This window comes from Anser brachyrhynchus, assembly GCF_964034855.1.
Source record: "Anser brachyrhynchus genome assembly, chromosome: Z".
Lineage (NCBI taxonomy): Eukaryota > Metazoa > Chordata > Aves > Anseriformes > Anatidae > Anser > Anser brachyrhynchus.
The window spans coordinates 77,735,511-77,763,209 of record NC_137697.1 but is presented as its reverse complement, the minus strand read 5'-3'; the positions used below and the strand labels follow the sequence as shown (position 1 = coordinate 77,763,209).

The 27,699-nt window shown below is 36.4% G+C and overlaps 1 protein-coding gene across 21 annotated transcripts in view; it reads left to right on the top strand.

Annotated features, from left to right (window-relative positions):
* KIAA0825 overlaps positions 1-27,699 on the top strand; it is a 256,762-nt gene that overhangs the window by 202,703 nt on the left and 26,360 nt on the right. For 18 of the 21 annotated variants that reach the window (XM_080572673.1, XM_080572682.1, XM_080572668.1 and 15 more), the window contains one exon: positions 16,475-17,665. The exons of the other annotated variants lie outside the window; for them this stretch is intronic. In XM_080572673.1, coding sequence (XP_080428799.1) covers positions 16,475-16,613 — 139 coding nt within the window. In that variant the 3' untranslated portion in view covers positions 16,614-17,665. Of the gene's footprint in view, positions 1-16,474; positions 17,666-27,699 lie in introns of those variants that run through there. 21 annotated transcript variants of the gene reach the window in all.

Genomic DNA, 27,699 nt, shown 5'->3' with positions numbered 1-27,699 from the left:
AGGATAAAGTTAGGACTCTGTATATTAACAGAAAAGTTTCCTTCATTATTATTCACTTCTAATTTTTCAGAATTGTTTCAGAATGTCAGGTGAGCATGAATACAAATTCCTACACAGTCTAGCTAGTGACAGTATTACATGACATACAGAAAACAACTGATTTTTTGCATTATATTTTATAAAGATTTCTATACTTGCCTATCTTTAAGTTGAATATAAGGCATACATCTTGTACTTCCATATCGCTCGAGTAAAAGGTTAATCATCCTGGTGAATCAGTTGCTGAATTCCCATGATCATAGTGCATGTATTCTGTAATAAGAGCAGCATTACTAAGAAACATACGTATATTTTTAAAGTAATAATCCATAGCACAGAACACTTATGAAATAGTTTTTTAAAAAAGCAGTTTTTATTTTATAAAATTCAGCCATGAATGAACTGGTTTTTTGTTACTCAGTTGTTGCTGGTGCTGTTTGTTGTTTTTTTTTTTTTTGGTTGGATTTTTGTGTGTGTGGTTGGTTGTTTTTTTTTGTTTTGTTTTGTTTTTCTTTTTTTTTTTTGTGATGTATACCTGCAATGATGTTTTGTTGTTGTTGCTACCTTCAATGTTTATGTCATGCTATGTTGCTAACTATAATTTTAAAATTAAAATTAATAACAAGAAAATAATTGCTATGAACTTTTGTGACCAGTGCATTACTGTGTCTCATGAGATTGATGTACTAAGAAAAATATTTGTGTTTTGTTTTTTTTTTTTAACATTTTAATATCTAAAATGTGAAATGTAGAAATCTATTTGCAGTCACATAGAAAACTAACAGTAAAATATCAATTACATGTTTATATGTAGAAGTCTGTTCTACAGTGTTTACCAGATTTATGTCCAGTTTCTGATTTGTGGCTTTTTACAGTGCCTTATATAAATGTTAGTGTGTATAATTATGCAGATAATTTTATACAATATTAATTGTGCTAAGAGTGTACTGAAAGTCTGTTTAATTCAGTAATTCATTTGCATTTTAATGATTCTAACAGCATAAGGTTACAGAGTAAAATTGAAACATCTCGATGACTGTTACTGTAGTGTGAAAAGAGTTGAAGCTCTTATTTTGCACTCTTAAATCTATTTAATGTATCATTAGCAAAATCTGAATTCAAAAACATTAAAGAACGTGTATTCAATAAGTTACCAAAATCTGCTGCAATATATCTCAAGGTCCATTGTATAACAAAGGCTTTTAAAAACATTTTGGAATTTGATATCTATAGCATTTGATTGCTGATTTTAATATGTTCACTACAAGCTGAATTCACTTGAGCAGGTAATTCTGGTAGGGATGTTAGACTGAATTTATCAAATGCACTTGAGGAAAGACACTGAGATACCTTTTCAGTAGAAGGAACGAATGTGAGAAACAAATACTTGTTTATTTTTTAATCAGACCTTTTAAAGACATAAGATGCAGTCTAGTTTTTTTGTTTTTGTTTTTTTTTCCTACAGAAATGAATGTCCTAGCTTTTACAAATGCAGGCAATAACGTATTCTGTTGATCTGTATCAATAGATTTTAAGTTAGCTATGTAACATTTCTCTTATTTCTTTTATCATATACAGATTTGGTATCAGCATGAATAAATCTAAATTGTTTGCTTCTTTCTTCCTAATTCCTGAAGCAATGTAAAAGCCTAGAGAGGTTTGAAGTGACAGGATTACAAGCAGTCTTTTGCATACATGGCCTTTAGGGATGAGCGGCTACCTTGCATCTAATAAACAAGAAAGTGAATTCGTTGAATAATGAATTAAGTGGCATAAGTTGTGATAACAAGGAGCAAATGTAACTTCAGACGAATGGTATTTGCTTTGTGTGGGGTTATCTGAGAGGGCTGATGCTTCGCCAAGGGATATCAAAAAAAGGCTCATTATATTAAGATGCTCTTTCACAGAACGCAGCCTAAAATGATCTTGCAATTTTTTCATTTGCTGAGCTCCTTTGTGTGCTTCTATCAAACCAACTGTCTCCACCAGGGGGATAACTGGGATTCTTTTAGGCCACTGAGTTTTGTTTATAATGAAAATTCCTAGTGAGTTTTAGATGGGTCACCCAACAGTTAAATAGAGATGTCTAATTGGTTGATCCATATTAGGGTCAGCAGCTGGTTACAGAATAAAAGCTCACAGTGCCTCACTTGCACAGTTCTGAACCAAATTAAATTATTAATCTACTCTTTGCTTCAGTGTTGCTTCACAGGGATCCCTAACCTGCCATACTGAATAAAGCAGAACTACTACTTTACATTTTCATTATGATGAATTATATTTTAAATTGCAAATACATTCCCGTTTAGTTCACACAGACTATCATATCTGATATCTCAAATTTATTCAGACAGCTAGTGTTTATGTTTATTTTGTTAATTCTAGGTATTAAATGGACCTGGAAAGTCAAAGGCATACAGTGACTTTAAGTTAAGTATTGGAACAGTCAGAATATGACAGTCTGAAAAAAAATGAAAGGAAAATGTTTATTTTCTTCAACTGAAATATATATTTTTTTAATTGAGAATGATTTTTTGTGTTGCAATGAGCTATAAGTTAATTCACAATTAAACACAATTTTCTTTGTAGTAGCAATGAGGAAGAAGGTCTCTTGCCTTTTCTGTCTTCATATTTTTATTGCAATTTTGTGTTATTTCATTAGTTAAAGCTTACATGCATAATGTGTTAGAATACACTTTTGGCAAATTGTTACTTATGAAGAGAGCTGTATGTTCTCAAATAAAACTTGCATTTTTTTAACAATTACGTTTTATAATTCCCAAAAAGAAATAGCTGATGAATCAGTCTCTGCATTGTTGTTCATTCTAGTACAGTAAAGAAGATTATAACTTGAATTGTATTTTGTGAAATAGTGGCAAGAAATATCCTGCTAAATACTTTTTCATTCGTTTTTAAAGATACCTACTGCTAGTGCCCAGCTGATTAAGTAGCCTTGGCAGTAGATCCTGTTGCCTGTAAAAAAATGCATACTGATGTGTCCTGTCTTTAGGAATACTGTTGCAGGTCTTGTTTTTAATTTCAATAGAAAGAGGTTTCAATCTTTAATGTCATATTAAATACAGCATATAACTTCCTGAGAAAGGGACCTGTGAAGGAGATAACAAAAATGAGTTGTTGATTAAGTTGTACCTTGAAATTTGGTCAGCTATTCTAATGATTCTTTACTGAGACTTAAACTAATGGCTGGTTCCAGTGATGCTATCAAACAAGCAGGATTAGTCCTCTTGCGCCAATATGTGAGTTATGTAGCATTGCAGTGGTCACAACAGTAATGCAGTATTTCAGTTTACACCTAAATGAGGTTTTAGTAGCCATTTTTTATGCAATGTGTCTCCAGACATAGGGAATCCTTTGGTTATGAAATGGTTTTGCTGACAGTTTCAAATAAAATTGCAGTGGAGCTCATGGATGCCAAGTTTTAAACTTCCTTGACGTTGATGAGGTTGGCTTTTTTTTTTAAAATGATGATCTAATCTTTTGTTCTTTTTGTTTCTTTTTCAAGTTAGTTAAGTCTAGAAGAGAATCATGACCATGTGAAATAAGTGTTAAGGACAGTGTCAGATGGAGTACAAAGAAAAGGGGAGAAAAATGTGAAGCATTCATGTACATTCCTCAGTTCTTTCTATATTAGCAATATTAATTTAGAAGGAGAATTAAGACTTCTTAAATAAAAGTTAAAAGTGAGGTTGGTGTCAAAAATAAATTAGGGTATGTAAAAAGAATAGGCTAGAAAATAAAGCAGTAATATTATTACTGAAGCTTGTTCTCATTTTGAGTGTTATTTTCCATGCTGGATACCCTTCTCACGATGGATGTGGCAGACTGGGGAGAGCTCAGACAGAGTGGTGCATGGTTAGGAAGTTTACAATGTACCTGAAAACAGTACAGACTTGAAATAGGTGTGATGAGGACACCTATGTGCTAATGTACAGAGGATGTACTTGGAGCTTTTTGTACAGAGGATGAACTTGGAGTGTTTGCTGTTACAAGAGGACGTAAGGGAAATAGAAAGATGGTAAACTCATAGCTGATATAAAATGTGTTTTCCTACAACACATAACTAGTGTAAAGGTAATTGCTATACATCTATTTTAGTAAGCAAGATAAATCTGGCAAGAATAGAAAGCTTTTTACTTCAGAACCACGCATTTTATTGGTAGTGATAAGCAAGGCACAAAACAGACAGATAAGTAGCCTTGTGCTGTCTTCTAAGTAGTAATGATTGGAAGAAGTATTGTGCGGAAGGAGATGATGATGCACTTGGTTTTATGTACCTGCCTTCTAGATTTTCCTTTTCAAACAGTTCCAAAGAAAAGTCTTTGCAAAATACTTTCTTGTACTTTCTAAAGTATGTTCATGCAGAGAGTAGGCTTTTCACACTGTCAGTCTTCCCTGGTTGACTAGCTCAGTGTCCTCTCCATACCCCTTACTATCCCTTTTCTGCACCTCTCCAAAACTGTAAATCATAATTCCTTTAATTTCTGCAAATTATTGTGTATATTTCATACATATAATTTAGGTAATTTATCTTTCTAATCTCAAAATAGTATTTTTTATACCATCCATATTCTAAGCTATTTTAAATTAGCTTTAATTGTCACTAATAGTTGCTTTGCCACAGCAGCACACAGATTAGGGTTGCTGTACCGTGTGGAGTTTCACCAGTAAATTTTTTTTTTTATATCTTGCTAAGGTCCAGTACAATATAGCTGTGGTTTTTTTTGATACTTATGCTATTAGTTGGAAACCTAGTTCTAAGATTATGTGTATCGTCATAACTCTTGTCTTCAGCATAAAACTACCCTAACTTTTGGATGAAGAAAAGTGGGGGTTTGCTCTTGTTTGCTAGCCTCTCCTTGATAAGGAGAAGTTTAAAATAATAAGAAAAAAAATGATCAATGTTAGATAGGTATACCAAATAATCTGTTATCTGTATCATATTTTAAAAGTAAACTTTAATATAGAAGCAGTCGTGAATGTAATATTTCTAAATTCAATATAACTATTTTTAATGTCATATGAGGTATTGGTCAAAAAGCTCTGTTTGCATATATTTGAAAATTTTAATATAATTTTTAAGTGCCTGCTTACTAAGAATGACTATGTGGTGGCAATGGTGAAAAAATACAATGCTGGTAGAAGTCAGTGGTGTATTCTGATCCTTTCTCTAGTTACGAGTACCATAATATATAAAACCTAGAATACTCAATATGGATTAAAAGGAGCCACAGAGCTATGTAATGTTTACTTGCACTGTTTTTTAATTTCACTGAATTGTCAGGCTTTTTAGGTATGGGATTTTGGATAGTTTTTTAATGAAAATGAGTAGAATGATCCAGTCAGAATCAGAGTTTCCAATGAGTAGATTTGTCATAACTGGTGGTTCTGAGAAATGAAATATATTTGTATTTTTATACTTAAAAGTACTACAAAACTTGGTCTTTCAGACCTGTGATGATCTATAATTATTTTGAATTTAAATATTTTATTTTGAGCTGTTTTCCTGGCCACGAGGGGAAACAAATACCAGCCTTTCTAATTAGCACCAACACTGAGAAATAATACCTACATTTTTCCAAAAAAGTAGATTTTGAAGAATTTAATCTAGAAATAATTCAAGCATGGTTCAGTATCTAGCATCGCTGCTTGAGCTGATCTTTGCATTTTGCCTTAAATTTAAAAATTTCTTTTTCTTCATATTTTCAAAATTGTATTTCAGTCTCATGCTTACCAACGACAAAGGTTCACATTCAGCATAAAAATCTACTCCATAGAGAAGAGAGATGAGGTATTTCAAACCACAGTCCATCTAAGGTGTAGAAGCAGCTCAAATAAGATTACATTATGGCTAAACTGACCTAAGATAAAACATTTGGATTTAGTCAAAATAATGGAAAGAAACAGGTTTTATTTTTGTTGTGTTCTTCACTTTAGAAGTCAGAAGTTTCAGTGAAAAAATAATTTTACTCTGAAGGTCTTAAGCGAGTTAAGCACCCTTTTCCATGAAGATAATTTTCAAAATGAAACTATGAAGTTCCATGTCAGCTCTACTCAGTAATGATGGTTAATGTTATCAGTGTTTTTCATTTTGATCAACGAATGTAATTTTTAACTTGCTGTTCATTTCAATGATATTTTTCTAAGTAGCTCTTTGTGACATTTTGAGAGAAATTTGGAATGTATCCATGATTATAAGTGTAACAGTGTTATCAAAGTAGACAGATCTTGTACTACTGAATACCCGTAGGTGTGTTCTGAAAGCAAGTTACTCATAAAGATGCTGTTATCTGAGACACTTCATTCTCAAAAAGTTGGTGCTAATTAGAAAGGCTGGTATTTGTTTCCCCTCGTGGCCAAGAAAACAGCTCAAAATAAAATATTTAAAGTCAAAATAAAACATAAAACTTTTTGTTGCCTTCTATGATGGCATCACCTTCGCCTTCTATGATGGCTGGGTAGGTGGGGGGAGAGCAGTGGAAGTCATCTACCTTGACTTTAGCAAGGCTTTTGATACTGTCTCCCATGACATCCTGATAGCAAAGCTGAGAAAGTGTGGGATAGAGGAGTGGACATTAAGGTGGGTTGAGAGCTGGCTGACTGGCCGAGCTCAGAGGGTGGTGATCGGCGGTGCAGAGTCCGGCTGGAGACCTGTGACTAGCGGCGTTCCCCAGGGGTTGGTGCTGGGTCCGGTCGTGTTCAACATCTTCATTGATGACCTTGATGAGGGAATAGTGTCCACCCTCAGCAAGCATGCCGATGATACAAAGCTGGGAGGAGTGGCCAACATGCCAGAAGGCTGTGCTGCCATTCAGCGAGACCTGGACCATCTGGAGAGATGGGCAGGAAGAAACCAAATGAGGTTTAACAAGAGCAAGTCTAGAGTCCTGCTCCTGGGAAGGAACAACCGGACGTTATCAGTACAGGCTGGGGAGGAGCTCTGAGGAGAAGGACCTGGGGGTCCTGGTGGACGACAGGTTGGCCATGAGCCAGCAGTGTGCCCTCGTGGCCAAGAGGGCCCATGGGATCCTGGCGTGCATAAAAAGGAGCATGGCCAGCAGGTCAAGGGAGGTGATCCTCCCCCTTTACTCTGCCCTGGTCAGGCCTCACCTGGAGTACTGTGTCCAGTTCTGGGCTCCCCGGTACAAAAAAGACAGGAATCTCCTGGAGAGAGTCCAGCGGAGGGCCACAAAGATGGTACGGGGCCTGGAGCATCTGCCCTATGAGGAAAGGCTGAGGGACCTGGGGCTGTTCAGCCTGGAGAAAAGAAGACTGAGAGGGGATCTCATCAATGTGTATAAATACCTGAGGTGTGGGAGACAGAGGGATTTGGCCAACCTCTTTTCAGTGGTTTGTGGGGACAGGACAAGGGGCAATGGCCACAAGATGGAGCACAGGAAGCTCCGCACCAACATGCGAAAGAACTTCTTCACGGTGAGGGTGACAAAGCGCTGGGACAGGCTGCCCAGGGAGGTTGTGGAGTCTCCTTCTCTGGAGATATTCAAGGCCTGTCTGGATGCCTACCTGGGCAGCCTGCTCTAAGGAACCTGCTTTGGCAGGGGGGTTGGACCCAATGATCTTTCGAGGTCCCTTCCAACCCCTTCGATTCTGTGATTCTGTGATAAAAGCATGAGTATAAGAATGCAGACCTTCCCCTTGAGTTTGACTAAAATAGGGTTCCAGAGACTTGTGACTCTGACTCAGTGCAACCTGCAGTATTAATAGGCATGTTGGCTCTTAATGAAAAGAACTCAAAAGTTCCAATGTGAAGCATAGAATGTTTGTCTTCCTTATTTTTGAGTAGAATTTCTTCTTTACTGAAAGACAAATTTTGCTTCCTGACATTTCCCCAACACATATTTTGACTTGCCATAAATCTAGTTGTTTGGCCAGATTTTTAAAAAGTAAATTTTGTTTTGTTTCTCTCATTGTTACTACAGTAACGAATGTTAATTTCATAGCCAAAATTTTCTTTTTATCTTTTATATCATGTGGAACGTCTGAGAAGGGGTTCTTTAGACTTTTCTTGGGAATTGCTTTCGATACCAGCTTTGAAGAGTGAAAGATTAGGATGAAAATGGATGTAAACCCTGACCATTGAGGGAATGTCCTTCCATGTGTGCTCTCTATGAATATCTCAGAAAGGAACTTGTCTGTCTAAAGTTTTGGCAGGAGTGCAGTGACTGGTTTATCATAAAGCACTACTCAGATTTACCAACTCATGATAGTTTTTTTCCTGAATCTATTAGTTATCTTGATTTTCTTGATATATCTTAATTAGTTACCTAGATTTCCACACCCCCTCCCCCCCCTCTCCCCCCCAGAAATGCATATATTTAACTTAAAAGTAACACCTCACATCACTATAAGATACTTTTAAAATGAAATTTTAAAAAAATTAATGTCTTCTGGCCTTGTGATTCCACAAATATTTTCAAACACAAGCTTGTTGATACTAACTCTGCTTGGCATAATACTTTAAACAAGACCATTCTACCATACTGAAACAAACAGATTAGTAACAAGAACTTTCTTTCAGTTTGGGAACTGGAAGCATTTTAGATTTTTTTTTTTTTAACATTAACACCACTCCTTTATTCATAATTAATTTAATTCCTTGGAGAGTCTAAAACTTAACTAAAAATTAAAGCTATGGAAAGATATAATTTGCCACTATTTAATTTTGCTTAGTTTTTGGAAAAAAAAAAAAAAAAAGGTAATAATAGTTCCTGTCTAAGAATTTTGAAAGTGTTCTTTAACAGCATCCCAGCCCTTTTGCTCTGCAGGTAGGTTTGGGAAAATCTCAGTTTTCTATAGTATTTCATCTTTCAGCCTCAGAAAATTCCATTGAAACCTTATATTGGATAACCCTTCTTTATTTTCATATAAACATACTCGAAATGTTAAAATGTAAATTTGCAGTATCTGCATGGAAAGTTTGGTGATCTCAAATGCTCCTTTATAATATATATGCCTGCTAGATTTTAGGTAGTTCATTGTAATTCTGTGGCTACTATCAACTGTGCTGTATATTTTCTCAGCCTGTATAAGAAAACATCAAGCTAAATGTGCTTTATTACATGTTTATCTGCCATCAGCTTCTTTGGTAAGAGTTTACCTCTTGCATAGTTTCATAAATGTCTTGAGACTTGAGCAGATAATAGCACTCTACACCTTTGGTCTCCTCATCCCAAGCCCAAATGCTAAAGCAGGCTTATTGGCTGCCGTAAAGGAGATGACAGCAGCATTGTCATCTGGGAGTTTCTGCCACTGTATGGACCCCTCAATTTTGCCCTGCCTGCCTCTTACCAATAGCTCAGTAGTGATTTATACTTCTTCCTTAACTTTAGTTCAGCACATTTTTCTGAACTGAAGAATAAAAGCAAAGAAGATGTAACCATTTCCTTCCTTCAAATGCACATCTAGATAACATTCCATGACAAGCAGTTTTCACTATGATTAGGTTTAAAAACAATAACAATAATAATAACCCTTTTAACAAAGTCAGGTATATGCCTTTCTTTGGGGGTGGGAAAAGAAAAAAAGAAAAGAAAGAAAAAGAAAAAGAAAAAAAAAAAGCAAGATTAAATCTGAAGGATGTTTGCCGTAGGAATCCATCTTAGGAAGTTATGAGTAACATGGAGTAATGCAATTTCACTTTTCGCCTTAAAAGAAAGCTAAATCTTGCCTGGTGTTTCAATAGGTTGATAATGCTAAGGATTATTATTCTCCTTATTTTCTCATGTGACAGAAGGTAACTGGAAGTCCAGTGGACATTAAATGAAAAAAATAGGTACATTTCAAGCATTCAGATAGGTCTAGTAGTCATAGAATCGCAGAATGGTTTGGGTTGGAGGGGACCTTAAAGCCCACCCAGTGCCACCCCCTGCCATGGGCAGGGACACCTCCCAGCAGCCCAGGCTGCCCCCAGCCCCATCCAGCCTGGCCTTGGGCACTGCCAGGGATGGGGCAGCCCCAGCTCCTCGGGGCAGCCTGGGCCTGGGCCTCACCGCCCTCTGAGGGAAGAATTTCTTCCTCACATCTAATCTAAATCTCCCCTCTTTTACTTTAAAGCCATTCCCCCTTGCCCTATCCCTACACCCCCTGACACAGAGTCCCTCGCCAGCTTTCCTGCAGCCCCCTTTAGGCACTGGCAGGCCGCTGTGAGGTCTACCCAGGGCCTTCTCCAGGCTGAACAACCTCAAACTAGTCATAATTAATAACTGTTTAAGCAAGCAAACAAATACACTGGCTATTCAATCAAGCCAGAGAAACTCTTACTAGAATGAGAATTATTCTTTGACATAACCAAAGTGGAGAAGCAGTGTTTCTGCTGCAATTTTCTTTCTATTGTAATGATTGATTTCTGACACTAGTTTTTAAAACCTTTGACATGAAGCAACCAATTTCTTCTGTTTAAATTATTTTGTATCTTTTATTATAATAATAGTTGTTCTCACCAATCACAGGAAAAATTATTCCTTAATTTGCTAGAGAACAGAATGATTTTGTCAGGAGTTAAGTCACAGGGAGGTTTATATTATGTTTCCTGGTTGGAACCGGTAAGGTTTTTCTGAAAAATTTCTGAGATCTCTCTACACTGTTTCACTTAGAACTGATCAAGAGAGCTAAATCAGACATGGACCTGACAGTAATTTCACAAAAAAATTCACAGATTACAATGAGCATATCTCTGAAAGAAGATCAAGAAATATTAGAATATATATATTCTTTATCAATTCTGACAGTACAGTCTTAGAGTTATTAAAAGTCAAAGAACTGAGCAGATGTCTAGCAATGCTGAATTATACAGTCTGAATAACTTTTATAACTAGCAGATCCAGTGCAATCTTTTCTTGACTGTTAAATGTCTGTCAATAAATCCTGATGCTTAATATCAAGTGGTTAACAGAGCCAGCTGTGTACTGCTCATACATAATAGAAATAAAAAGACTGAAGATTAACATACCAGGTAAATTTATCCACATTACTGAAATTCTATGTATAATTGGCTTTACTGTATTTTTAGTGAATATTCTGGAGATCAGCCCTTGGTCAAATATATTGGAACAATGACTGCAAAATACCTTTGCTAAAATACCCTTCTGCTTTTTAAATTTTTTTATTTTTTTTATTTATTTATTTTCTTTTTTTTTAATTATTATTTTATTTTTTTAACCAATTGCAGACCTAATAAGAGCAAGAACATAAACTGTTTTAGTAATCTTATAATACTCCTGGCCATACTTTTACTTTCATGTAATTATATTAGTTGATATAGAAATGTGTGGGTATAATTTTTTGTGATGTCAAGATGTTTAACAGACATTGCAAGTTTTGTCCAGGATTTCATGAATAACCTTCTTTCTTGATATAATTTTTAGATACTAGGAAATGTTTGCAGCTTTCTACCTGCATTTTAACATTCAGAACTTGACACTTAAAGATATATGGCTAGCAGATGAGTTTACAAAATAAGTGTAAGCTATAGCAAATATAGAAGCTTTTACTGCACTAAAAAATAGACAAATTTGGCTTACACTAAGCTCTTCATGTCTGCTGCCATGATTGCAAGGCTCCAGGCATGAGTGATGATTACCTAGAATAGAATAGAAGAGTCATTTCTGTTAGTATTACCACAGGGGAAAAAAAAAAAAAGGCCAAACAAACCAGAAACCCCTGATAGGAATCCAAGACATGACTCAACTGGTGCCAAATATTGGTCCCAAACTGGGTGGTGTATTACTGACTTTTTTTTTTTTTTTTTAAAGTTCAGACAAAATCGCATGCATATATCAGAGCAATAGATGGACCTGAAGAGTTTGCCAAGCAAGATATTAAAGTTTTAATCTAGAGAGGAAAACTAAAGGCTGGATTTAACAGAAGTTGGGTGTATTCCACAAACCAGCTGTTCAAATTACATGGTATCTTACCAACTGATCTGTATAACAGATGAAACTAACACAAGTAACCACATGTAGAAGCTATGAATTCAAGTTATTCTATTTTAATTTATAAAATAAAACATTATTATGGTATATTTATATTAAACAATCCAGAGACAAGGCATTGGACCATAAAGGCATATGAGCAGTAAGTACAAAATTGCAGTGACTATTGCTGTTGATAGTGCATTAGTAGGCAAAGTAGGCAGATTAATTTACTTACGGTAAGCTAAGTGCATTCTTGGCTCGTAAAGGGAAATCATTTGCTCACTTAAGCCAGATATCTGACTTTTGATGGCAAATGTCACTGCCTGGATTTCCCTTTGACAGTTTGGCAACCTCACACCCCTGTTATAGTATCCACTTATTTGTCTTGTTTTCAGCCAGATTAATCCATTCTGTTTTGACAAGAAGACTGATGGGTAATTGATAACTGTGATAGACACAAACAGAAGAGTTGGATGCTGAATAATTCAGCACTTTTCAATATCAATAAGAGAACAGGTTGAAGAATTTGTGTCTCTATTTACACTTAAACTAAACTAAGTCAGCCCAGACATTTATGCTGCCAGTCTATCAGAAAACCAAACAGTGTACATTCGGTTTCCACCCGACAAAATGTTTTATAAGCTTGTAACAATATGTGTGAAGCTGCCAGAATAATAAATAGGTACAGCAGCCCATGCATGCTAATGTTATGTTGTAAGCAGTTTTGTTGACAAGTGCTAATACTTCTTTCATACTATCATCAAAAGCAGCTAATACAACAGCCATTATTTGTTGGCTTTCCAAGCAAGACATGATGGATTGTGACCTTAATATGGGTTAGCCAAGTTTTGAAAGTTAAACAACTTGCAATAAATCATGGAATTATTACAATGCAGTTTAATTGGTTAAGGACTGTTTATTTCCTAAACAGGGTGAAAAATTTCTGTTTCGGCACTTTTAATTTGCAAAGTGCATTTTCATTATGAATGGCAGTTTAATATTCTGCTCTTTTGTCATGCAAAATATGCAACACACAGGCAATCTATTAATTGGACAAAAATGCATTGCAAGCGTAAATTATCCTTTATATCATCACTTGTGAGCTTTTACATCTATTAAATGCATTAAATGGAACATAGTTAAAGGTTTTACAACTTGGAGGTTAGTTCTGAAATCTAAGTCAAGCTTCAAGATAATTTTAATGACCTTTATTTCTAGCAAAGTAAAGTAATTAATTAGTTGTAAATATAAAGGACAATTTAAGCTATTATATTATTCTTTAAAAAAAATAGGTACACTGATTCTATTGAATAAAAAGTCATAGAATATGTAGCACTTTATATTATTGTATTTCTTTTGTAAAAATAGAGGTTTTTTCTGCCTCCTTTGTTGTCTTTCTCCAAACAAAAATGCCAAATATTACAAAATTAATTTATACAAAGTGACTCAGTCAGAAACAGAAATTGCAGTAGATTTCTAAACTTTGCAGCATTTGGAACTGTATTTTATACATTAATGCTCATTTTGGTCATAATGGTCAAAATGTCAGCTAGAATAGCACACCTTTACAAACCTGAGAACCTTCTTCTAGTATCGCTGAAACACTCTAGAATGACAAGCTTTTTTAATAGTCTAAGAATACAGCTTTTTGATGATTTAATATTGTTAAAATATGAAATTGAAAATACAGTGGAGACCACAAGGCACCTCAGTGGCACACGTTATTTCTATGAGAAAAGCTAAGGGGATAAATTGCCTGGCTAGACATTTTAACAGAAAAGTTAAAAAGGTTCCTAGCACAAGAATAGAGCAAAATACATAGAATATCTAGAATTAGCTATTATCTAAAATTATTTTCAGTAAGCAATAGTTGAACATGGTTCGTGACATGAAAAAGCAAAATATTTTCAGTTACTGCACTCTACTGAATACAGCTTTCTTTAACAATTTATCGGTAGCCTAAAAGTTCAACTTAGAGAGTACAATTATTAACAATTTCTAGTTGTGCAATAACTTTCTTTTAAAAGGAGCCGAATTATCTCAGAGTGTAGTCTTAACCTTTGATAAATGGTGGTGATTCTCTCCTCTTCCACACCCACCACTTGGAATCAGGATCTGGCTTGTGTGGGCAAATCAGCATAAAAGAAATGTACAGATCATTGTAAGTGCTCGAGAATGAACGTTGCTAACACAGAAAGATGTGCCTTCTGTTTGGCACATTACTTACCAAGGCAAGAACGAGTTAAATAACAGGCTTATGGAAAAATAAATAATATCAAGTGACAAACGGTATGTAGAGAGTGTCATCCACCAATAATAGGTAATGCACTTCAAGTGACGATGGGCTGATAGGGCAATTCAGGTTGGAAGGGACCTTCTTCTTGGCAACTACGAGGTATGAAGAGGTTAGTCACGACTTTCTGGTCTTGAAAACCAGTACAGATGGAGGCTGCACAACCTCTCTGTTTCTAATGACCGCAATATAGCATTACCTCTTGCTATGAAAACTAAAGGGCATCTAGACATTGACTCCAGAATTTTGCTTTCAACCACACTGGTTATATATCATCTACCTTTGCAACAAAAGAAAATATAGTGCAGTAATCTGCAGTGCAGATTTCAAATACTGCATAAGGAATTTGTCCATAAATTTAAGACAGCAGCCAGTGAGAATATGGTATTCTGATATTTATTTTATTTTATTTTACTTTATTTATTTTATTTTATTTTACTTTTTATTTTATTTTATTTTATTTTATTTTATTTTATTTTATTTTATTTTATTTTATTTATTTTATTTTATTTTATTATTTTATTTTATTTTATTTTATTTTATTTTATTTTATATTATTTTATTTTTTATTTTCAGTTTTCATTGATTCCTACTGGTATTTCAGAAGTCCGTAAAGTCTTAGGATCATTAATGGACTCAAATACATGAGAGACCACCATTCATCCACCCATATGGAACTGATTTCATGTTATCATTCATGTATTTGTTTCACTTCAAATGGAGCATTTTAACTATATCAAAGAGAATTGTTTCTGTTCCACTTTGTTATGCTAACTAAACTGATAATTGCATCCATCAGGTGAACACTTGGATTATTTACCATTTAATGTTATGAGCAGATAACTTGTACTGTAATGTTCCTTTCCTTAAAATTAGACTGTGATTTTTCCTGTCATGTATTGCAAGATACTTAGCAAAATCTACAGCCGTTCAGGGAAGAGGTATCAAACTTTCTTTTCTTTTCTTTTTTTTTTTTTTCTTCTCATTCTTTTAGTTTGCTCATGCCTTTCCCATATAACTGCTAGCCAACATGAAGAACTCATTGATGGATGCAGTAGCCATGGATATTCCTCAGACAATGCACAGTCAGATGGGTTTGGTTCTCTGTCTCCTTTTCCTTTATCGCTAATTGAGAGGAAGGGACAAGGTGGAGTGAATTTACTTGATGGGCCACAGCTTCTGGGGTTGTTCAGCTATGCAAGAATAATAATTCAGAACTAGTGGAATTAGCATTGCCAATGGAATACGGGGCAAATGAAGACAGATTTCTTAAAGTGTGTGAAATTTTTTCACAGGAGCTGTGGTGTCAGAAACTCAGTGTGATGTTTCCTTGTCATCTTTACTAGCTGGAAATTTACCTCCCTTGGTTGCTAACAGCTGATAGCTATGATTTGGTAGATTTAAATATAAATCAAGTAAAGATGTTAATTATATCATGTGAAAAATTTGGATATGCTATCAAAGATTGTTGTGGCAAATACAAAGTGGTGGTGGTTTGAGCAGGAAAGTAATTTTATGTTCAGCAAAATAATCTTTAAAAGGAGGTCCTAGAAAATGTTGAGTATATTTATGTTTATAAAACATATATTTTTTTATATTTGTATCTACTTGTATAAAACTCCAGTATTTTAATCCCTCGTGTTTTAAAAGATTCAGTTTTAAACTCCAACTCTCTTTGAAACACTGGTCTTCCTTGTAGTTAATAGCATCTGAGTAGAGAGTTTGACTTGTTATACTCTGAAAGGGCCAAACCTTTACCCGGTCTGTTCCAGTATCTTTGCTTGTTCTTGGGTCATAACCAAACCCTTTGCCCGTGAATTTTCTACTCCCCTGCCAAACTCATTTACCATTGGACAATACCTCGCTCTCAGTTTCAGTATTCATCTGCCTCTCCACAAGGTATTGAATGACTACTCAAGCCTGAAAAAACATCTCTCGAGAGACATTTTCAGGTAGCTGAAAATTAGCAATAGCATTTCTACCTGTGGCTATGAAAGACAGCGTGAGAATTAATGATTGCCTGATAGCAAAGAAGGGCTGTTTAAGAAGTTGTCTGGTTTGCCTCCCTGACCACTGCTGGCTGTTGAACCTGTACAGCAGTTCTTTTAACAGGTAGCAGCAGAGCAGAAAGTAACCTTGTGAGGTCTATTTACTAGGGATACTGCTAATCACATGCAATGATTTGTTGCAGGTCTGAACATATGATTCTACTGACATTTCTTTCACTAAGGAGACCACCACTTCGGAGGGTCTGTTCCTCCCCAGATCTGTGCTTCTGTGCTGTTTCGTGGGTGCAGCTCATGTCAGTGCTATTACAGACTTCTTCATGAAACTCCTGGGTTAGTGATCTCCTTGTAAAAACAGAAAAACAAAGCAAACAAATAAACAAACAAACAAAACAGCCAAACTGAAAACCAAAGCCTAAATACCAAATGAATCACAGAAAACTCACAGGACTTTATCAGTGTTAAAAGTCAAATCCACATTACTGATAGACATTACAATACGGCACATGATGTTAAATATTTTCCCCATTAAAAGATGTAAGACCTCCTCCATAAGCTTCTCTTTCTTTGATTATAGTTTGGTTGGTTGTTTTTTGGTTGGTTTTTGTGTTTGTGGTTTTCTTCTGGAAATTGTGTGGTGTCTTTATCAGCTTGGTGATTTTTTTTAGTTGCCGGCAGCTTTTGCAAGGGGGTAGAAAAGAACAAATGGGTACATTTCCTCTGTTTCTCTTACTTAGCTCTGGTATATTCCTTAGGGATTTTTGAGGAATTTTCTTCTTTCAGCATTGGGAGATTAATCTGATTTTAAGAGAAAGCTTTCTTATCTTGCGGCTACTGAAGAAGCCAAAGATTCCTATTGATTCAAGGGCATAAGCAAAACGGGACTCAAGAGCAGGGAAGCTGGAGAAACCAAAGGGTATAGCAAACAGAAAGATAAGGTTGAAATATTTTTCAGAGGCAAAAAGCTCCTGGACATACAGGCTACAGGATGAGAAGATTTCAGTGCTGGAGAAAGATCAAGTAGAACAATCAGGAGTAAGAATTTCGGGTGTGAAAGTAGGAGTTTATGGCACAGGAGGCAATATTATACAGAAGTGCCACCTCAGCCTGGTACCGAGATGAATAGCATAGAGCCACCAGCTTTGGTATTTCTGGGGTTTGTTTATCAGCTGGTCAAGATCATTGCCTAGTGTCCAGCAGTACTGACTGTGGCTGGACGGTGGGCTGCAGAGCTTGCTTTCCAGGAAGGATCCAATATAAGCTGACAGCAATAGTTCAGGAAGATCTCGTCTTGGAGCTTTGTCCTTGGGGACATATGGCATTGCTTCTTTTCTTTGATTCATCGGTGACAGAGGCGCTCTTGTTCATTTTCTGATCACAGTAAGTGATTCTGATAAAGAACACAGAAAACAGTTTGGTGAATTCCAGAGCTTCTGAAGGGGTTCTGTCAGGCATTTTGTGGGGGCACAGATGTGGGAGACACAGATGTTACAAAGAGGCTCACTAGGAGGCAGTGGTGTCTATGGTATAGTAACGGAAGAGTTGCAGATGCTGTGTAGATAAGAATGAGCCATAAAGCTAAAGTGAACAAACTTCACAAAGTGATTTTTTGCCTGTTCTTCAGTAGTTATCTCTAACAAAAGAAGCAAAACAACTTAGTTTAAAATATGCTGCATATATATGGCATCTTGTGGGAAAGTTATGTATAGTTACCAAGAATCTTTCACTGTAAAAAGCTAGAACAAGCATTTGGGGGGCTGGAGGAAAGATACGAAGCTCTGCAACTCACAGAAAGAAGTAGCAGATAATTAAATAAAGGAAGTTTATGAAATTGTGAAACAAGTCCTCTTACTTGGGTACCATAAAGAACTACTCTACTAAGGTACTAAAGATATATTAGATTTTTCTGACAACTTAGGGTGAGATTCGAAGGCAGGCATAGGTACCTTTTTTGTGTGTATAATTATGGGAGCATATTTCTAAGAATGTGGGGATTGCAACCACTAGCTTTTATCTGTGATTCAGAATTATGAGGAAAATGTTATACTGTTACTACCATGGTAATTACTGAAGGTAGCTTTTTGTATCTTTTCCTATTATTATTATTGTTGTTGTTGTTATTGGGGGGGGGGGGTGCTAGGTTCTTGCATGAATGAAGAAATTACTTCTTAGGCCTTTGTAGCATAAAGGTGAAGTTTAAAACAGTTTTGTTGCAGTGTGGCTGGTCTCTCAAATTGAAATGACATGTGTTTCTGCAATGAAAAAGAATAAAAAGTTCTGTTTGCTCCAACAGAAAGATATGGCAAATTCTGTTTTGTAACATGTTCTTAAATGTCTAAGTAATATTTTTATACACTAGATAACCTAGGTACATAGAGCAACACAGAATAAAACCAGGCACAGGATTACTTGAAATTTGTAACAAGAGACTGACTGTTTTTTATAATATATTATCTATCTTGAAAATGTGTAGGACTGCCTTATCACTGTGCTTTATTGTGCAGCCATAAATAAACTGAACTTTCAGGAGCTTTCTGACTAGATAATAATATAGGCTGTTTTTCTTACGTATCTTTTGTTAATGCAGTACTTTGTTTTGTTGTATGTGCTTATGGGTGTGGAATTTTATGTGGTCACATTTAGGCTTGGTCAATGATACTATAACTATAAACTCCACTTAACACTTTCAGAAAACCAAGCTGTGGCTCCTTGAATTTTGTTGTCATGGAACTGTACTGACAAGTTACTAGCAGTGTTTTTTCTATGACATCATTTTTATAGAGAAAAAAATGGTTAAAAAAAAGAAAAAAGAAATGAGCTTGATTTCCATTGAAGCCGTAGAGTTCTCGAAGTTCATCCATACAGTAATGCTGTTCCATATATTACTAAAATTTGGATCTTCATGACTAATTTGATCTCCTTTGAGAGACATAGGTTAAATGAAATGTAAAACAAGCAGAAATACAATATCAGAAGTGCCTCAAAGCATGCTACTTCTGGATTATGGAACTGATGTGATAAAATATTCAATCTGTCAAAAAATCACTTAGAAAGTTATTTTACTAAATGCAACACGATGTAGTTTTGTAGTTTATAACTTCTGCTTTATACATACTTTTTTTTTTTTTTTTTTTTAAACAGTTTTCAACAGATTTAGCCTTGGTCATGCAAATTATACTGTTTTGCCATGTAAAATCCAGAAATAACATGCAGGAATGTAGCATGCAATTGGTTGTCAAAGCAAAGTTAGTTATGCTTAATTTCACCTCTTGATACGAGTGAGTCATAGAATCATAGAACCATACATTGGTTTGGGCTGGAAGGGCCCTTAAAGCCCACCCAGCGCCACCCCCTGCCATGGGCAGGGACACCTGCCAGCAGCCCAGGCTGCCCCCAGCCCCATCCAGCCTGGCCTTGGGCGCTGCCGGGGATGGGGCAGCCACAGCTTCTCTGGACAACCTGTACCAGTGTCTCACAACCCACTGAAGGAAGAATTACCTCCTGGCATATAATCTAAGTCTGCCCTCTTTTAGTTTAAAACCATTCCCCTTTGTCCTATCATTTTTTACCTGAGTAAAGAGTCGTCCTCCATCTTTTTTATAAGTCCACTTTGAGTACTGAAATGCCATAAAGAGGTCTCCCCAGAGCCTTCTCTTCTCCAGGCTGAACATCCCCAGCTCTCTCAGCCTTTCTGCATGGGAGAGGTGCTCCAGCCCCTCGATCAAATTCATTGCCCTCCCCTGGACCCGCTCTAACAGCCCCACATCCTTCTTGTGCTGAGTGCCCCAGACCTGGATGCAGAACTACAAGTGGGGCCTCACAAGGGCAGAGCAGAAGAGCACAATCACCTTCTTCCACCTGCTGGCCACTCCTCTGTTGATGCAGCCCAGGACACAGTTGACCTGGGCTGCAAGCACACACTGCTGGCTCATGTTGAGCTTTTTGTCCACCAGAACCCCCAAGTCCTTCTCTGCAGGGCTGCTTTCCATGAGTTCCTCTCCCAGTCTGGACTCCTGTACAGGACTGCCCTGAACCAGGTGCAGCACCTTGCACTTGGACTTGTTGAGCCTCATTAGCTTCATGTGGGCCCACTTCTCCAGCCTGTCCAGGTCCCTTTGGATGGCATCTCTTCCTTCTGTTGTATCAACTGCACCACTCAGCTTGGTGTCATCTGCAAACTTGCTGAGGGTACGCTTGATCCCACAGTCTATGTCATTTATAAAGATATTAAACAGCACTGGTCCCAGGACAGACCCCTGGGGGACACCACATGTCACCAGCCTCCACCTGGACATGGAGCCATTGACCACCACTCGCTGGGTGCGGCCTTCAAGCCAATTCATTGTCCACATTGTCGCAATCAATCCCTTCCCTAACAGGGGGCAACACCCCCTCCCATCTCTCCTTGCCTTTCTCTTCTGAAGAGCTTGTAGCCCTCTGTTCCAATGTTACTGCTGTGTGATTTGTCCCACCATGCTTCCGTGATAGCAATCAGGTCATAGTTTTCTAACTGCACCATGGTTTCCAACTCCTCCTGCTTGTTTCCCATGCTGTGTGCACTAGTGTAGAGGCACTTCAGCAGGGCTATGGGCTGCATCACCTGTTTAGAGGGCGTTTCCCCAATTCCTTTGGGACAGTTCAATGGTATTTCCCCATTTCTTCTTGAAATATTGGTGTTTCCAGATTCTTTTCTGTCACTCAGATGTAGAGTGACAGAACCCTGCTGAATCTAGTTTAAAGCCTTGCTAATAAGGTCAGCCAGCTTGCTGCCCAGAACACTCTTGCCCCACCTGGTCAGGTGCAGCCTGTCAGATGTCAATATGCCCAGTCTCTCGAAAGTGTGTCCGAGATTGCAGAACCCAAATCCCTCCAGCCACACAGCCAGTTCACCTGACCTGTTTGTCTTCTTCTTCTTGGGCCTCAGTCTCCAAATGGGAGTATAGAGGAGAACACTTCCTGTGCTCCTGATCCCTTCAGCATCTTTCCATGGGACATAAAGTCCTTTTTGATATTTTGTAGTCTCCTTCTTGAAGCCTCATTTGGCCCTACGGGAAAGAGTAGGAATAAGTGGTAGTCCTCTGGCTTTGCCAGGCTTGGTTGCTCCTTCATGATATCACAGATGCAGGTCCCTGGTATGCAACAAACCTCTCTAGTGAAATTGTCTGGATGGCAAATGGGTGGTGAGACCCTTGCAAATTTAGAGATGACTGCGCACTGTAGTAGGGTAAAAAATTTCAGCCAATCATTTAATTACTAAAATCTGCAGGACAGCTCCTGAAATTTTTGACTATTTTTAGTCAGCATTTATCTGATGAACTCAGTCACGAAAAACAGGAGTATTGCACATCAGCTGAGAACTGGCTGCAGTCATCAACTGGACCAGCCAACTGAAGGAATTTTGGTCTGTTCACCAGTTCATTCTTAGAGGTGGTCGGTCAGAGAATCACAATGGAGAGATGAAATAACTGTTCTGATTTACCCGTCGCACTTCAAAATGCAAACAGAGTGACACACAGCTTCATGTAAGGTGTGGCTGTATTACGTCATTATGTTTATGCCTACCATGAATAAGCAAAGCTACAGTTGAGTAAGATTTGATCAGACCTTACACAGAGGGGACTCCTGGTTCTTGCACTGTTTCTAAGCTCTCAGGATGTTCCTTGCTGCTGTCAGAGCCTTCTTTTGCACAGAGAAACATTCTAGCCTGGTCACTAGCAGGAATTAAATACACTGATCCTATGCAGGACACCATATGCATGGAAATGTGCTGCTGTACATCAACAAATAATTTTGTCCATGTCTTTGATATTAAGAAAGTCCTTATTGCTATAGAATGATTGTAATGCTATTTTAAGAAAGTGAAGTAGACATTCTTTTATTGCAAAAATTTGCATTTGGGAATATTTTATTTGCATCTTACATTTTAGAAGTGCCATGGCAAGAAATGCGTTTGATTTTGAAAAAGAATCACTTTGAATAATTAACCATGAATTACTCTAATTAGAAGAAAATAATTATAGGTTGGACATAGCTGCTTCAAATGAGATGTATGGAGTTAGTGACTATTGGAAAAATAATGCCACCTGATAGAAGCTGAAATAAATCTAAAAAAGAACTTTTTCTTAGAATCAGGATTTAACTATGGTATTTTAAAATGTCTCCAATTTAAAACATGCAAATTTCTTCTAGACAGAATTATTAGTAGGGCTATATTGTTGAATTACAAAATCCTCAGTGTAATAATTAAAGAAGGTAGTTTTACCCTTTAAAGAAATTTTTATCCTTTAAAAGAATTGTGATTAACTCTTGTCTTTATATCTGAGCTCTTGCTCAGAACTGGGAATGCTATAGGTACTCTTGATTGATCTTTCTTCTTAAAACCAAGACAGTTTTACAATTAAGTGTTACACAGCACCATTATTTAAAATAGTTTGTATTACATATATAGACACACTTGCAACAACAACATAGTTGTCTTCAATTTCAAGTGTAATGTATTCAACATCCATGCAGCATTAAATTTCATTACCTACAGATGACTAATTTAATAGATTCATTTAAAATCATACTTAAGAAAACATACACAGACTGGATAGTCACATAGATTGCATACTGTTCTTCAGTGTGATTATTGCATGCCTGTAAATAAACTCTTTTATTTCTTAAAATCTTACAAAGAAGGATGACCTTTTTAACACAATGAAAGATTAACCAATCTGTTTCTACGTAAGCAAATTTCTCTAGACCACCATGCCAGCACCAGTGTATCCTCTCTGATGAATTTTACTGCTGTATATTCATTGTAAGATATTTCTTATGTACACTGGCTATGATATTTGCCAGTTATGTGTTGCTGAAGTCCAGGAACAGAAACAAAATTTTTCTTAAATATTTATCCTTATTATAATTAACATGCTACTTCTACAGATTATACTGATATTTTGATGCAAGTTTCCATCATTTATTTTCTTCATAATCATCAGTTTAATCACCCCTTTTCTTTCTTGCCGTAAATAGCATGATTTAGAAAATATTAGTACTTGCTTGTATCCACAGACAGGTGAATGAAAATTGCAACAAGTGTAGTAAAACACACAGAAATAGTAACATTTGCCATTAGAGAAGCTAAGCTGATGGCCTCCCTCTACAACTCAAAGGCCAAAAGTATGTCTTGATGGAGATTGATCATGGTTTTTTGGTGTTAAAAAATGTGGCTTGATCTTGAGAAAGTGGTGTTGAGCATCTTATAGAAGATCACTAAAAATTTCTAAATTCAATAGTACTTTCTGAATGTACAGGCTGTTGAGTTTTTGTTGGGTTGTGTTTTTTTGTTTGTTTTTGTTTTTTTTTTTCAGATTTTATTGGTTTATATATATTCTATTCTACTTTAGCAACATCTTACCTGATTAGTATTTAGCCATGCTTCACCAGTTTTTTACTCAGCTTGTCATAAATAAGCATTTTTTATAATGTAGGTATTAATATATTGCCATTTCATCTCAAGATTTAATAGCTTTAATTCTTACTTGATCTAGATGCCTAAAAATCATGACTGACTTTAAGCAAATCAAAGCTATCATGAAGATATAAAGTAAAACTAAGGATGATGTGGAAGATTCAGACTTTTAATGAACAGTATAATCAGATCACGCGTATAAGGTCTTCCACCTTTGCAGAGTGAATAAATGTGTCTGTTCTACTTCTCTAGAAATGTAACTTTAAAAAAAGAATGAAAAAAAAACCTCCTTTTAGAATCTAATTACCAAAATGTGTTTACAAAAAAAAAAGGCAATGAAAAATGGGATATTTAATTATGATCTTAAATGACTGAAATTCCAGTGCACCTGTTTAATCAAAAGAAAATAATATATGCGCAGTAGTCTTTTTTTCTATTATGCTTCTGATGACAATAGCAGGGTATTGAGAAATTATAATGGGAAAAGTAATATCTAACACTGTGTTTTGTTATGTCAAGAAATAGAATAACTATTGATATTGGATAATTTTTACAAAATTCTGCTATATTAAGCTATAAGTGTCTACTTCAGCTTTATCTGATTACCATCTAAGTTAAATGCTCACCCAAATATATAATTAGATATATGGTATATCCCTGATACACCCCTTAACAAACATTTATTATCTTCGGATGTATACGTCCATATAGATTATTCCAAAGGTGTTACCAATGTACACCAGCAATTTCTGCCTACAACAGGGGAGAGCCTCAGTTATGTGATCCAGTACATTTTCTTGAATATAACGACACCTTCATTCTGTGAACAGCAAGGACCATGTTGTTGCTGGATCATGGCTGTACAGTGAATAGAGTTGCTGTGTGAACAACTTCTGCAATACCAGAGTTGAAATGTGTGCATGGGCAGGCTGATACAGAGAGCAAAAGGATCCTAGCAGTAGAATGACTTACTGAATTGTTCTAGTCTTGCCTCATAGACAGAGTTTGTGCAGTATGCAGACCAAGTTACTTGGGCTGGAGAATCACAGAATCATAGAATGGCTTAGGTTGGAATTCTTGGCATCCCTGACCTCTAGTTCTTAATTTTTTTCCAACAATTCTGCAACAGACTATGTATCTGTACATATATCCTACATATATGCAAAATAATTACCTCCTGTGTTTCAGGTTTTTATTTATTTATTTATTTATTTATTTATTTATTTATTTATTGTATTTAAAGTGGTTATGGTCCCAAGCAGCAGCTGAGTATATTGAAATTTAAATAAATAATTGATTTTTGTTTCTTTGTACTTGTATTCTTGTTGCTGGATCTTTAGCCTGCACATGTTCAGCTCACTCCAAGGAGTGATAATTTTTTCTGGAGCTCACTTTTTCTGCTCAGGCAGCTTATGAGGTTTGTTATGGACCTGAGCCATGTCCCTAATCTATTATACATTTAACATGTAGGTGTCTGTAGGGCCAGGTGCAAATATCTTATCAGACATCAGGTCCTTTCACACATCTAGCATCCATTCATTACTCTATTTCCATAGCATACAAGGTGGGAAAGTGCTACAGCAGTGTGAGGATGGCAGTTTGATGGAGGTATGATCCATAAGGGTCTGCTGATGGGTTGTAGGCTGACACCGCAGTTTTAGTTAAAATGGTAAATATATTGTAATTGTATTGCAAAGATATAACTGTCACCCGAATTGCGATTTTTAGAAGGAAAAAAAAATCTGTGAAATATCTCAGGTAGCAACTGGGTAAGCATGTCATTTGTGTAACCATTTCCCCCTTAGAATTCCACATGCTCAATTAGCACAACTTGATATTTGAACTGAAGAGTTCAATATCCACCCATTACAGTTTAGGTGACTTGTTGCAAATACACATCTAACTGTTTGAAGAACATCTCTCATTTTGTCTAATGCACTTTTATTGAATGAAATTAAGTGCCTTTTCTACTAAGAAGAACAGGAGACATTTCTCCCTCTTTTCTTAGTACTATAGTGGTCAGTCTTTTACAGAAACTGTTTCAAATGTAAAATAACATCTTGCTATGTAAAATAACATTTTGCAAATGTAAAATAATGTCTTGTTATTTATGTACTGCAGATTAGAACAGATAATCTGGGGGTCTTTCTACTGTGATCTAGAGGTATCCGTCACAGAGAACATCCTTTTCTCTGTGAAAAAAAAAAAGCTGTGCTTTTGCCCGTATGTTTAAAACAGTAGTCTTCTGACCTACAGTGTCTGAATTTCACAAGCCAAATTAATATCTTCTGTTTGAACCATTTCATTCCATTTCTATGGCCTAAGAAAAATGAAGGGACTTTTAAAAGCTCATGTGTTGTTACACTGTTCATTCGAGGAGGTCAGCTACAACTTCTTATTGTATTCAGAGGAAAAATTCTAAGTAAGCTGCCACTTCGACATTTTTGCAGTCATGTCCCTTCCTTTGATACTTGTGTGTCTGAGAACATTACAGCTGTGAAAACAAATTTAAATAAACTCTTTTTACTATTCCATGTAGTTTATCTCTTCAGATTAAAGATTTGTGATCTAGCCAGGGTTGTTTTTCTCACTCATATTTTTGTACTTTAACATTATGACACGTGAATGCTGCAACCTTACTCCTGGTATTAAAATGAACAAATAAATGTTAGAACTGAACAAGTCTTGACTGTCAAATACAGGCCTCTCTAGCATTCATGGCTAATGGTCTAATCATTGATGCAAAACATCGAAATAATTTGCTTTCCCTGCTTGTTTTTACTGGCCAGGATGCATAGGGAAGTAGTGTGCTCAGTCATAATCATGCTCCACAAAGGCTGGAAATGTTCCCTTTACGCTTCCAATCATTAGGCCAGCTGAAGACAAGCCCATTGACAAGTGAGAATGGCAATAATTTATTTTCTGTTGATGGTTTGTGGCAAATCATGTTTGGAGGAGTGGCTGCATACTGTGGGACTACATGAAGAAAGACTGCGATGGGCCTAGATGAAGGTCTTCACAGCTCATTTAGTCCAAATGTAGCCACCTGGGTGGTGAATTGGTTCAACGTACCAGCCCAGGCATTCCCGCACAAAATTAGATCACTTACAGGAAAACCATATAGGGCTTCCTTTGAGACATTAATCAAGGGGGTTGAGCTGTCAAAACACGGATTTCAAAATTAAGAAACACAAGGAGGATTAAAATGCAGCAACATCAGAGATTTAAGTATATAATTTCTGTCATGCAATTCCAGGTATGGAAAAGAGCTTGGAGAAGAATGGCGAACTTTTAATGGGTTAAGTGAAATATTAAGGGTGCTTTCAGGAGGGTAGATTTTTACAGGAGTTAATTAGTAAAAGCCGCATGAGGATTTATTTAAGCTTAGGCACACCCCCTTCAACTTTCAGCTGACAGGTCAAATTAATTTATGTGCTTCCTACCAGTGCATAAAACAGTTCATATCTTATTTAAATTTACTTTTTTCCAAGGCCCACTGATGTGCTTAGCTTCTGACATCTCATGCTGTTTCAAAATACAGACAGATATTTTATTTTGCAGGATACGAAAAGCCTGCCCTATTTATATTATCAACTCTATTTATATTTTATTTCTATAAAAAAAATAATAAAGAAATATTGAGACCTGATTCTAAGGGTTTTGCATACATTTTGCTTTTTTTTTTTTTTTTTTAATGTGATTTTTGTTTCCTAAGAGATTCTGCTGTCTGTACTTAAAGTCAGATATCCTCTTATGTAGTGATCCTTGAATCCTCTGAATGGAAGCATCCTGACCTGACCAGCTAAGAACCACTTCAGATGTTGTGGGGGATTGCATTTTCTTCTCATATTGTCCATTACCCTGGAGGGCAGAAAGTGGGGAGAAACAACCAGAGGGGCAAATTTCCTTTTATCCTCAGAAAACCTGCAAAGTAGACATCTCTCCTGCCTGGCA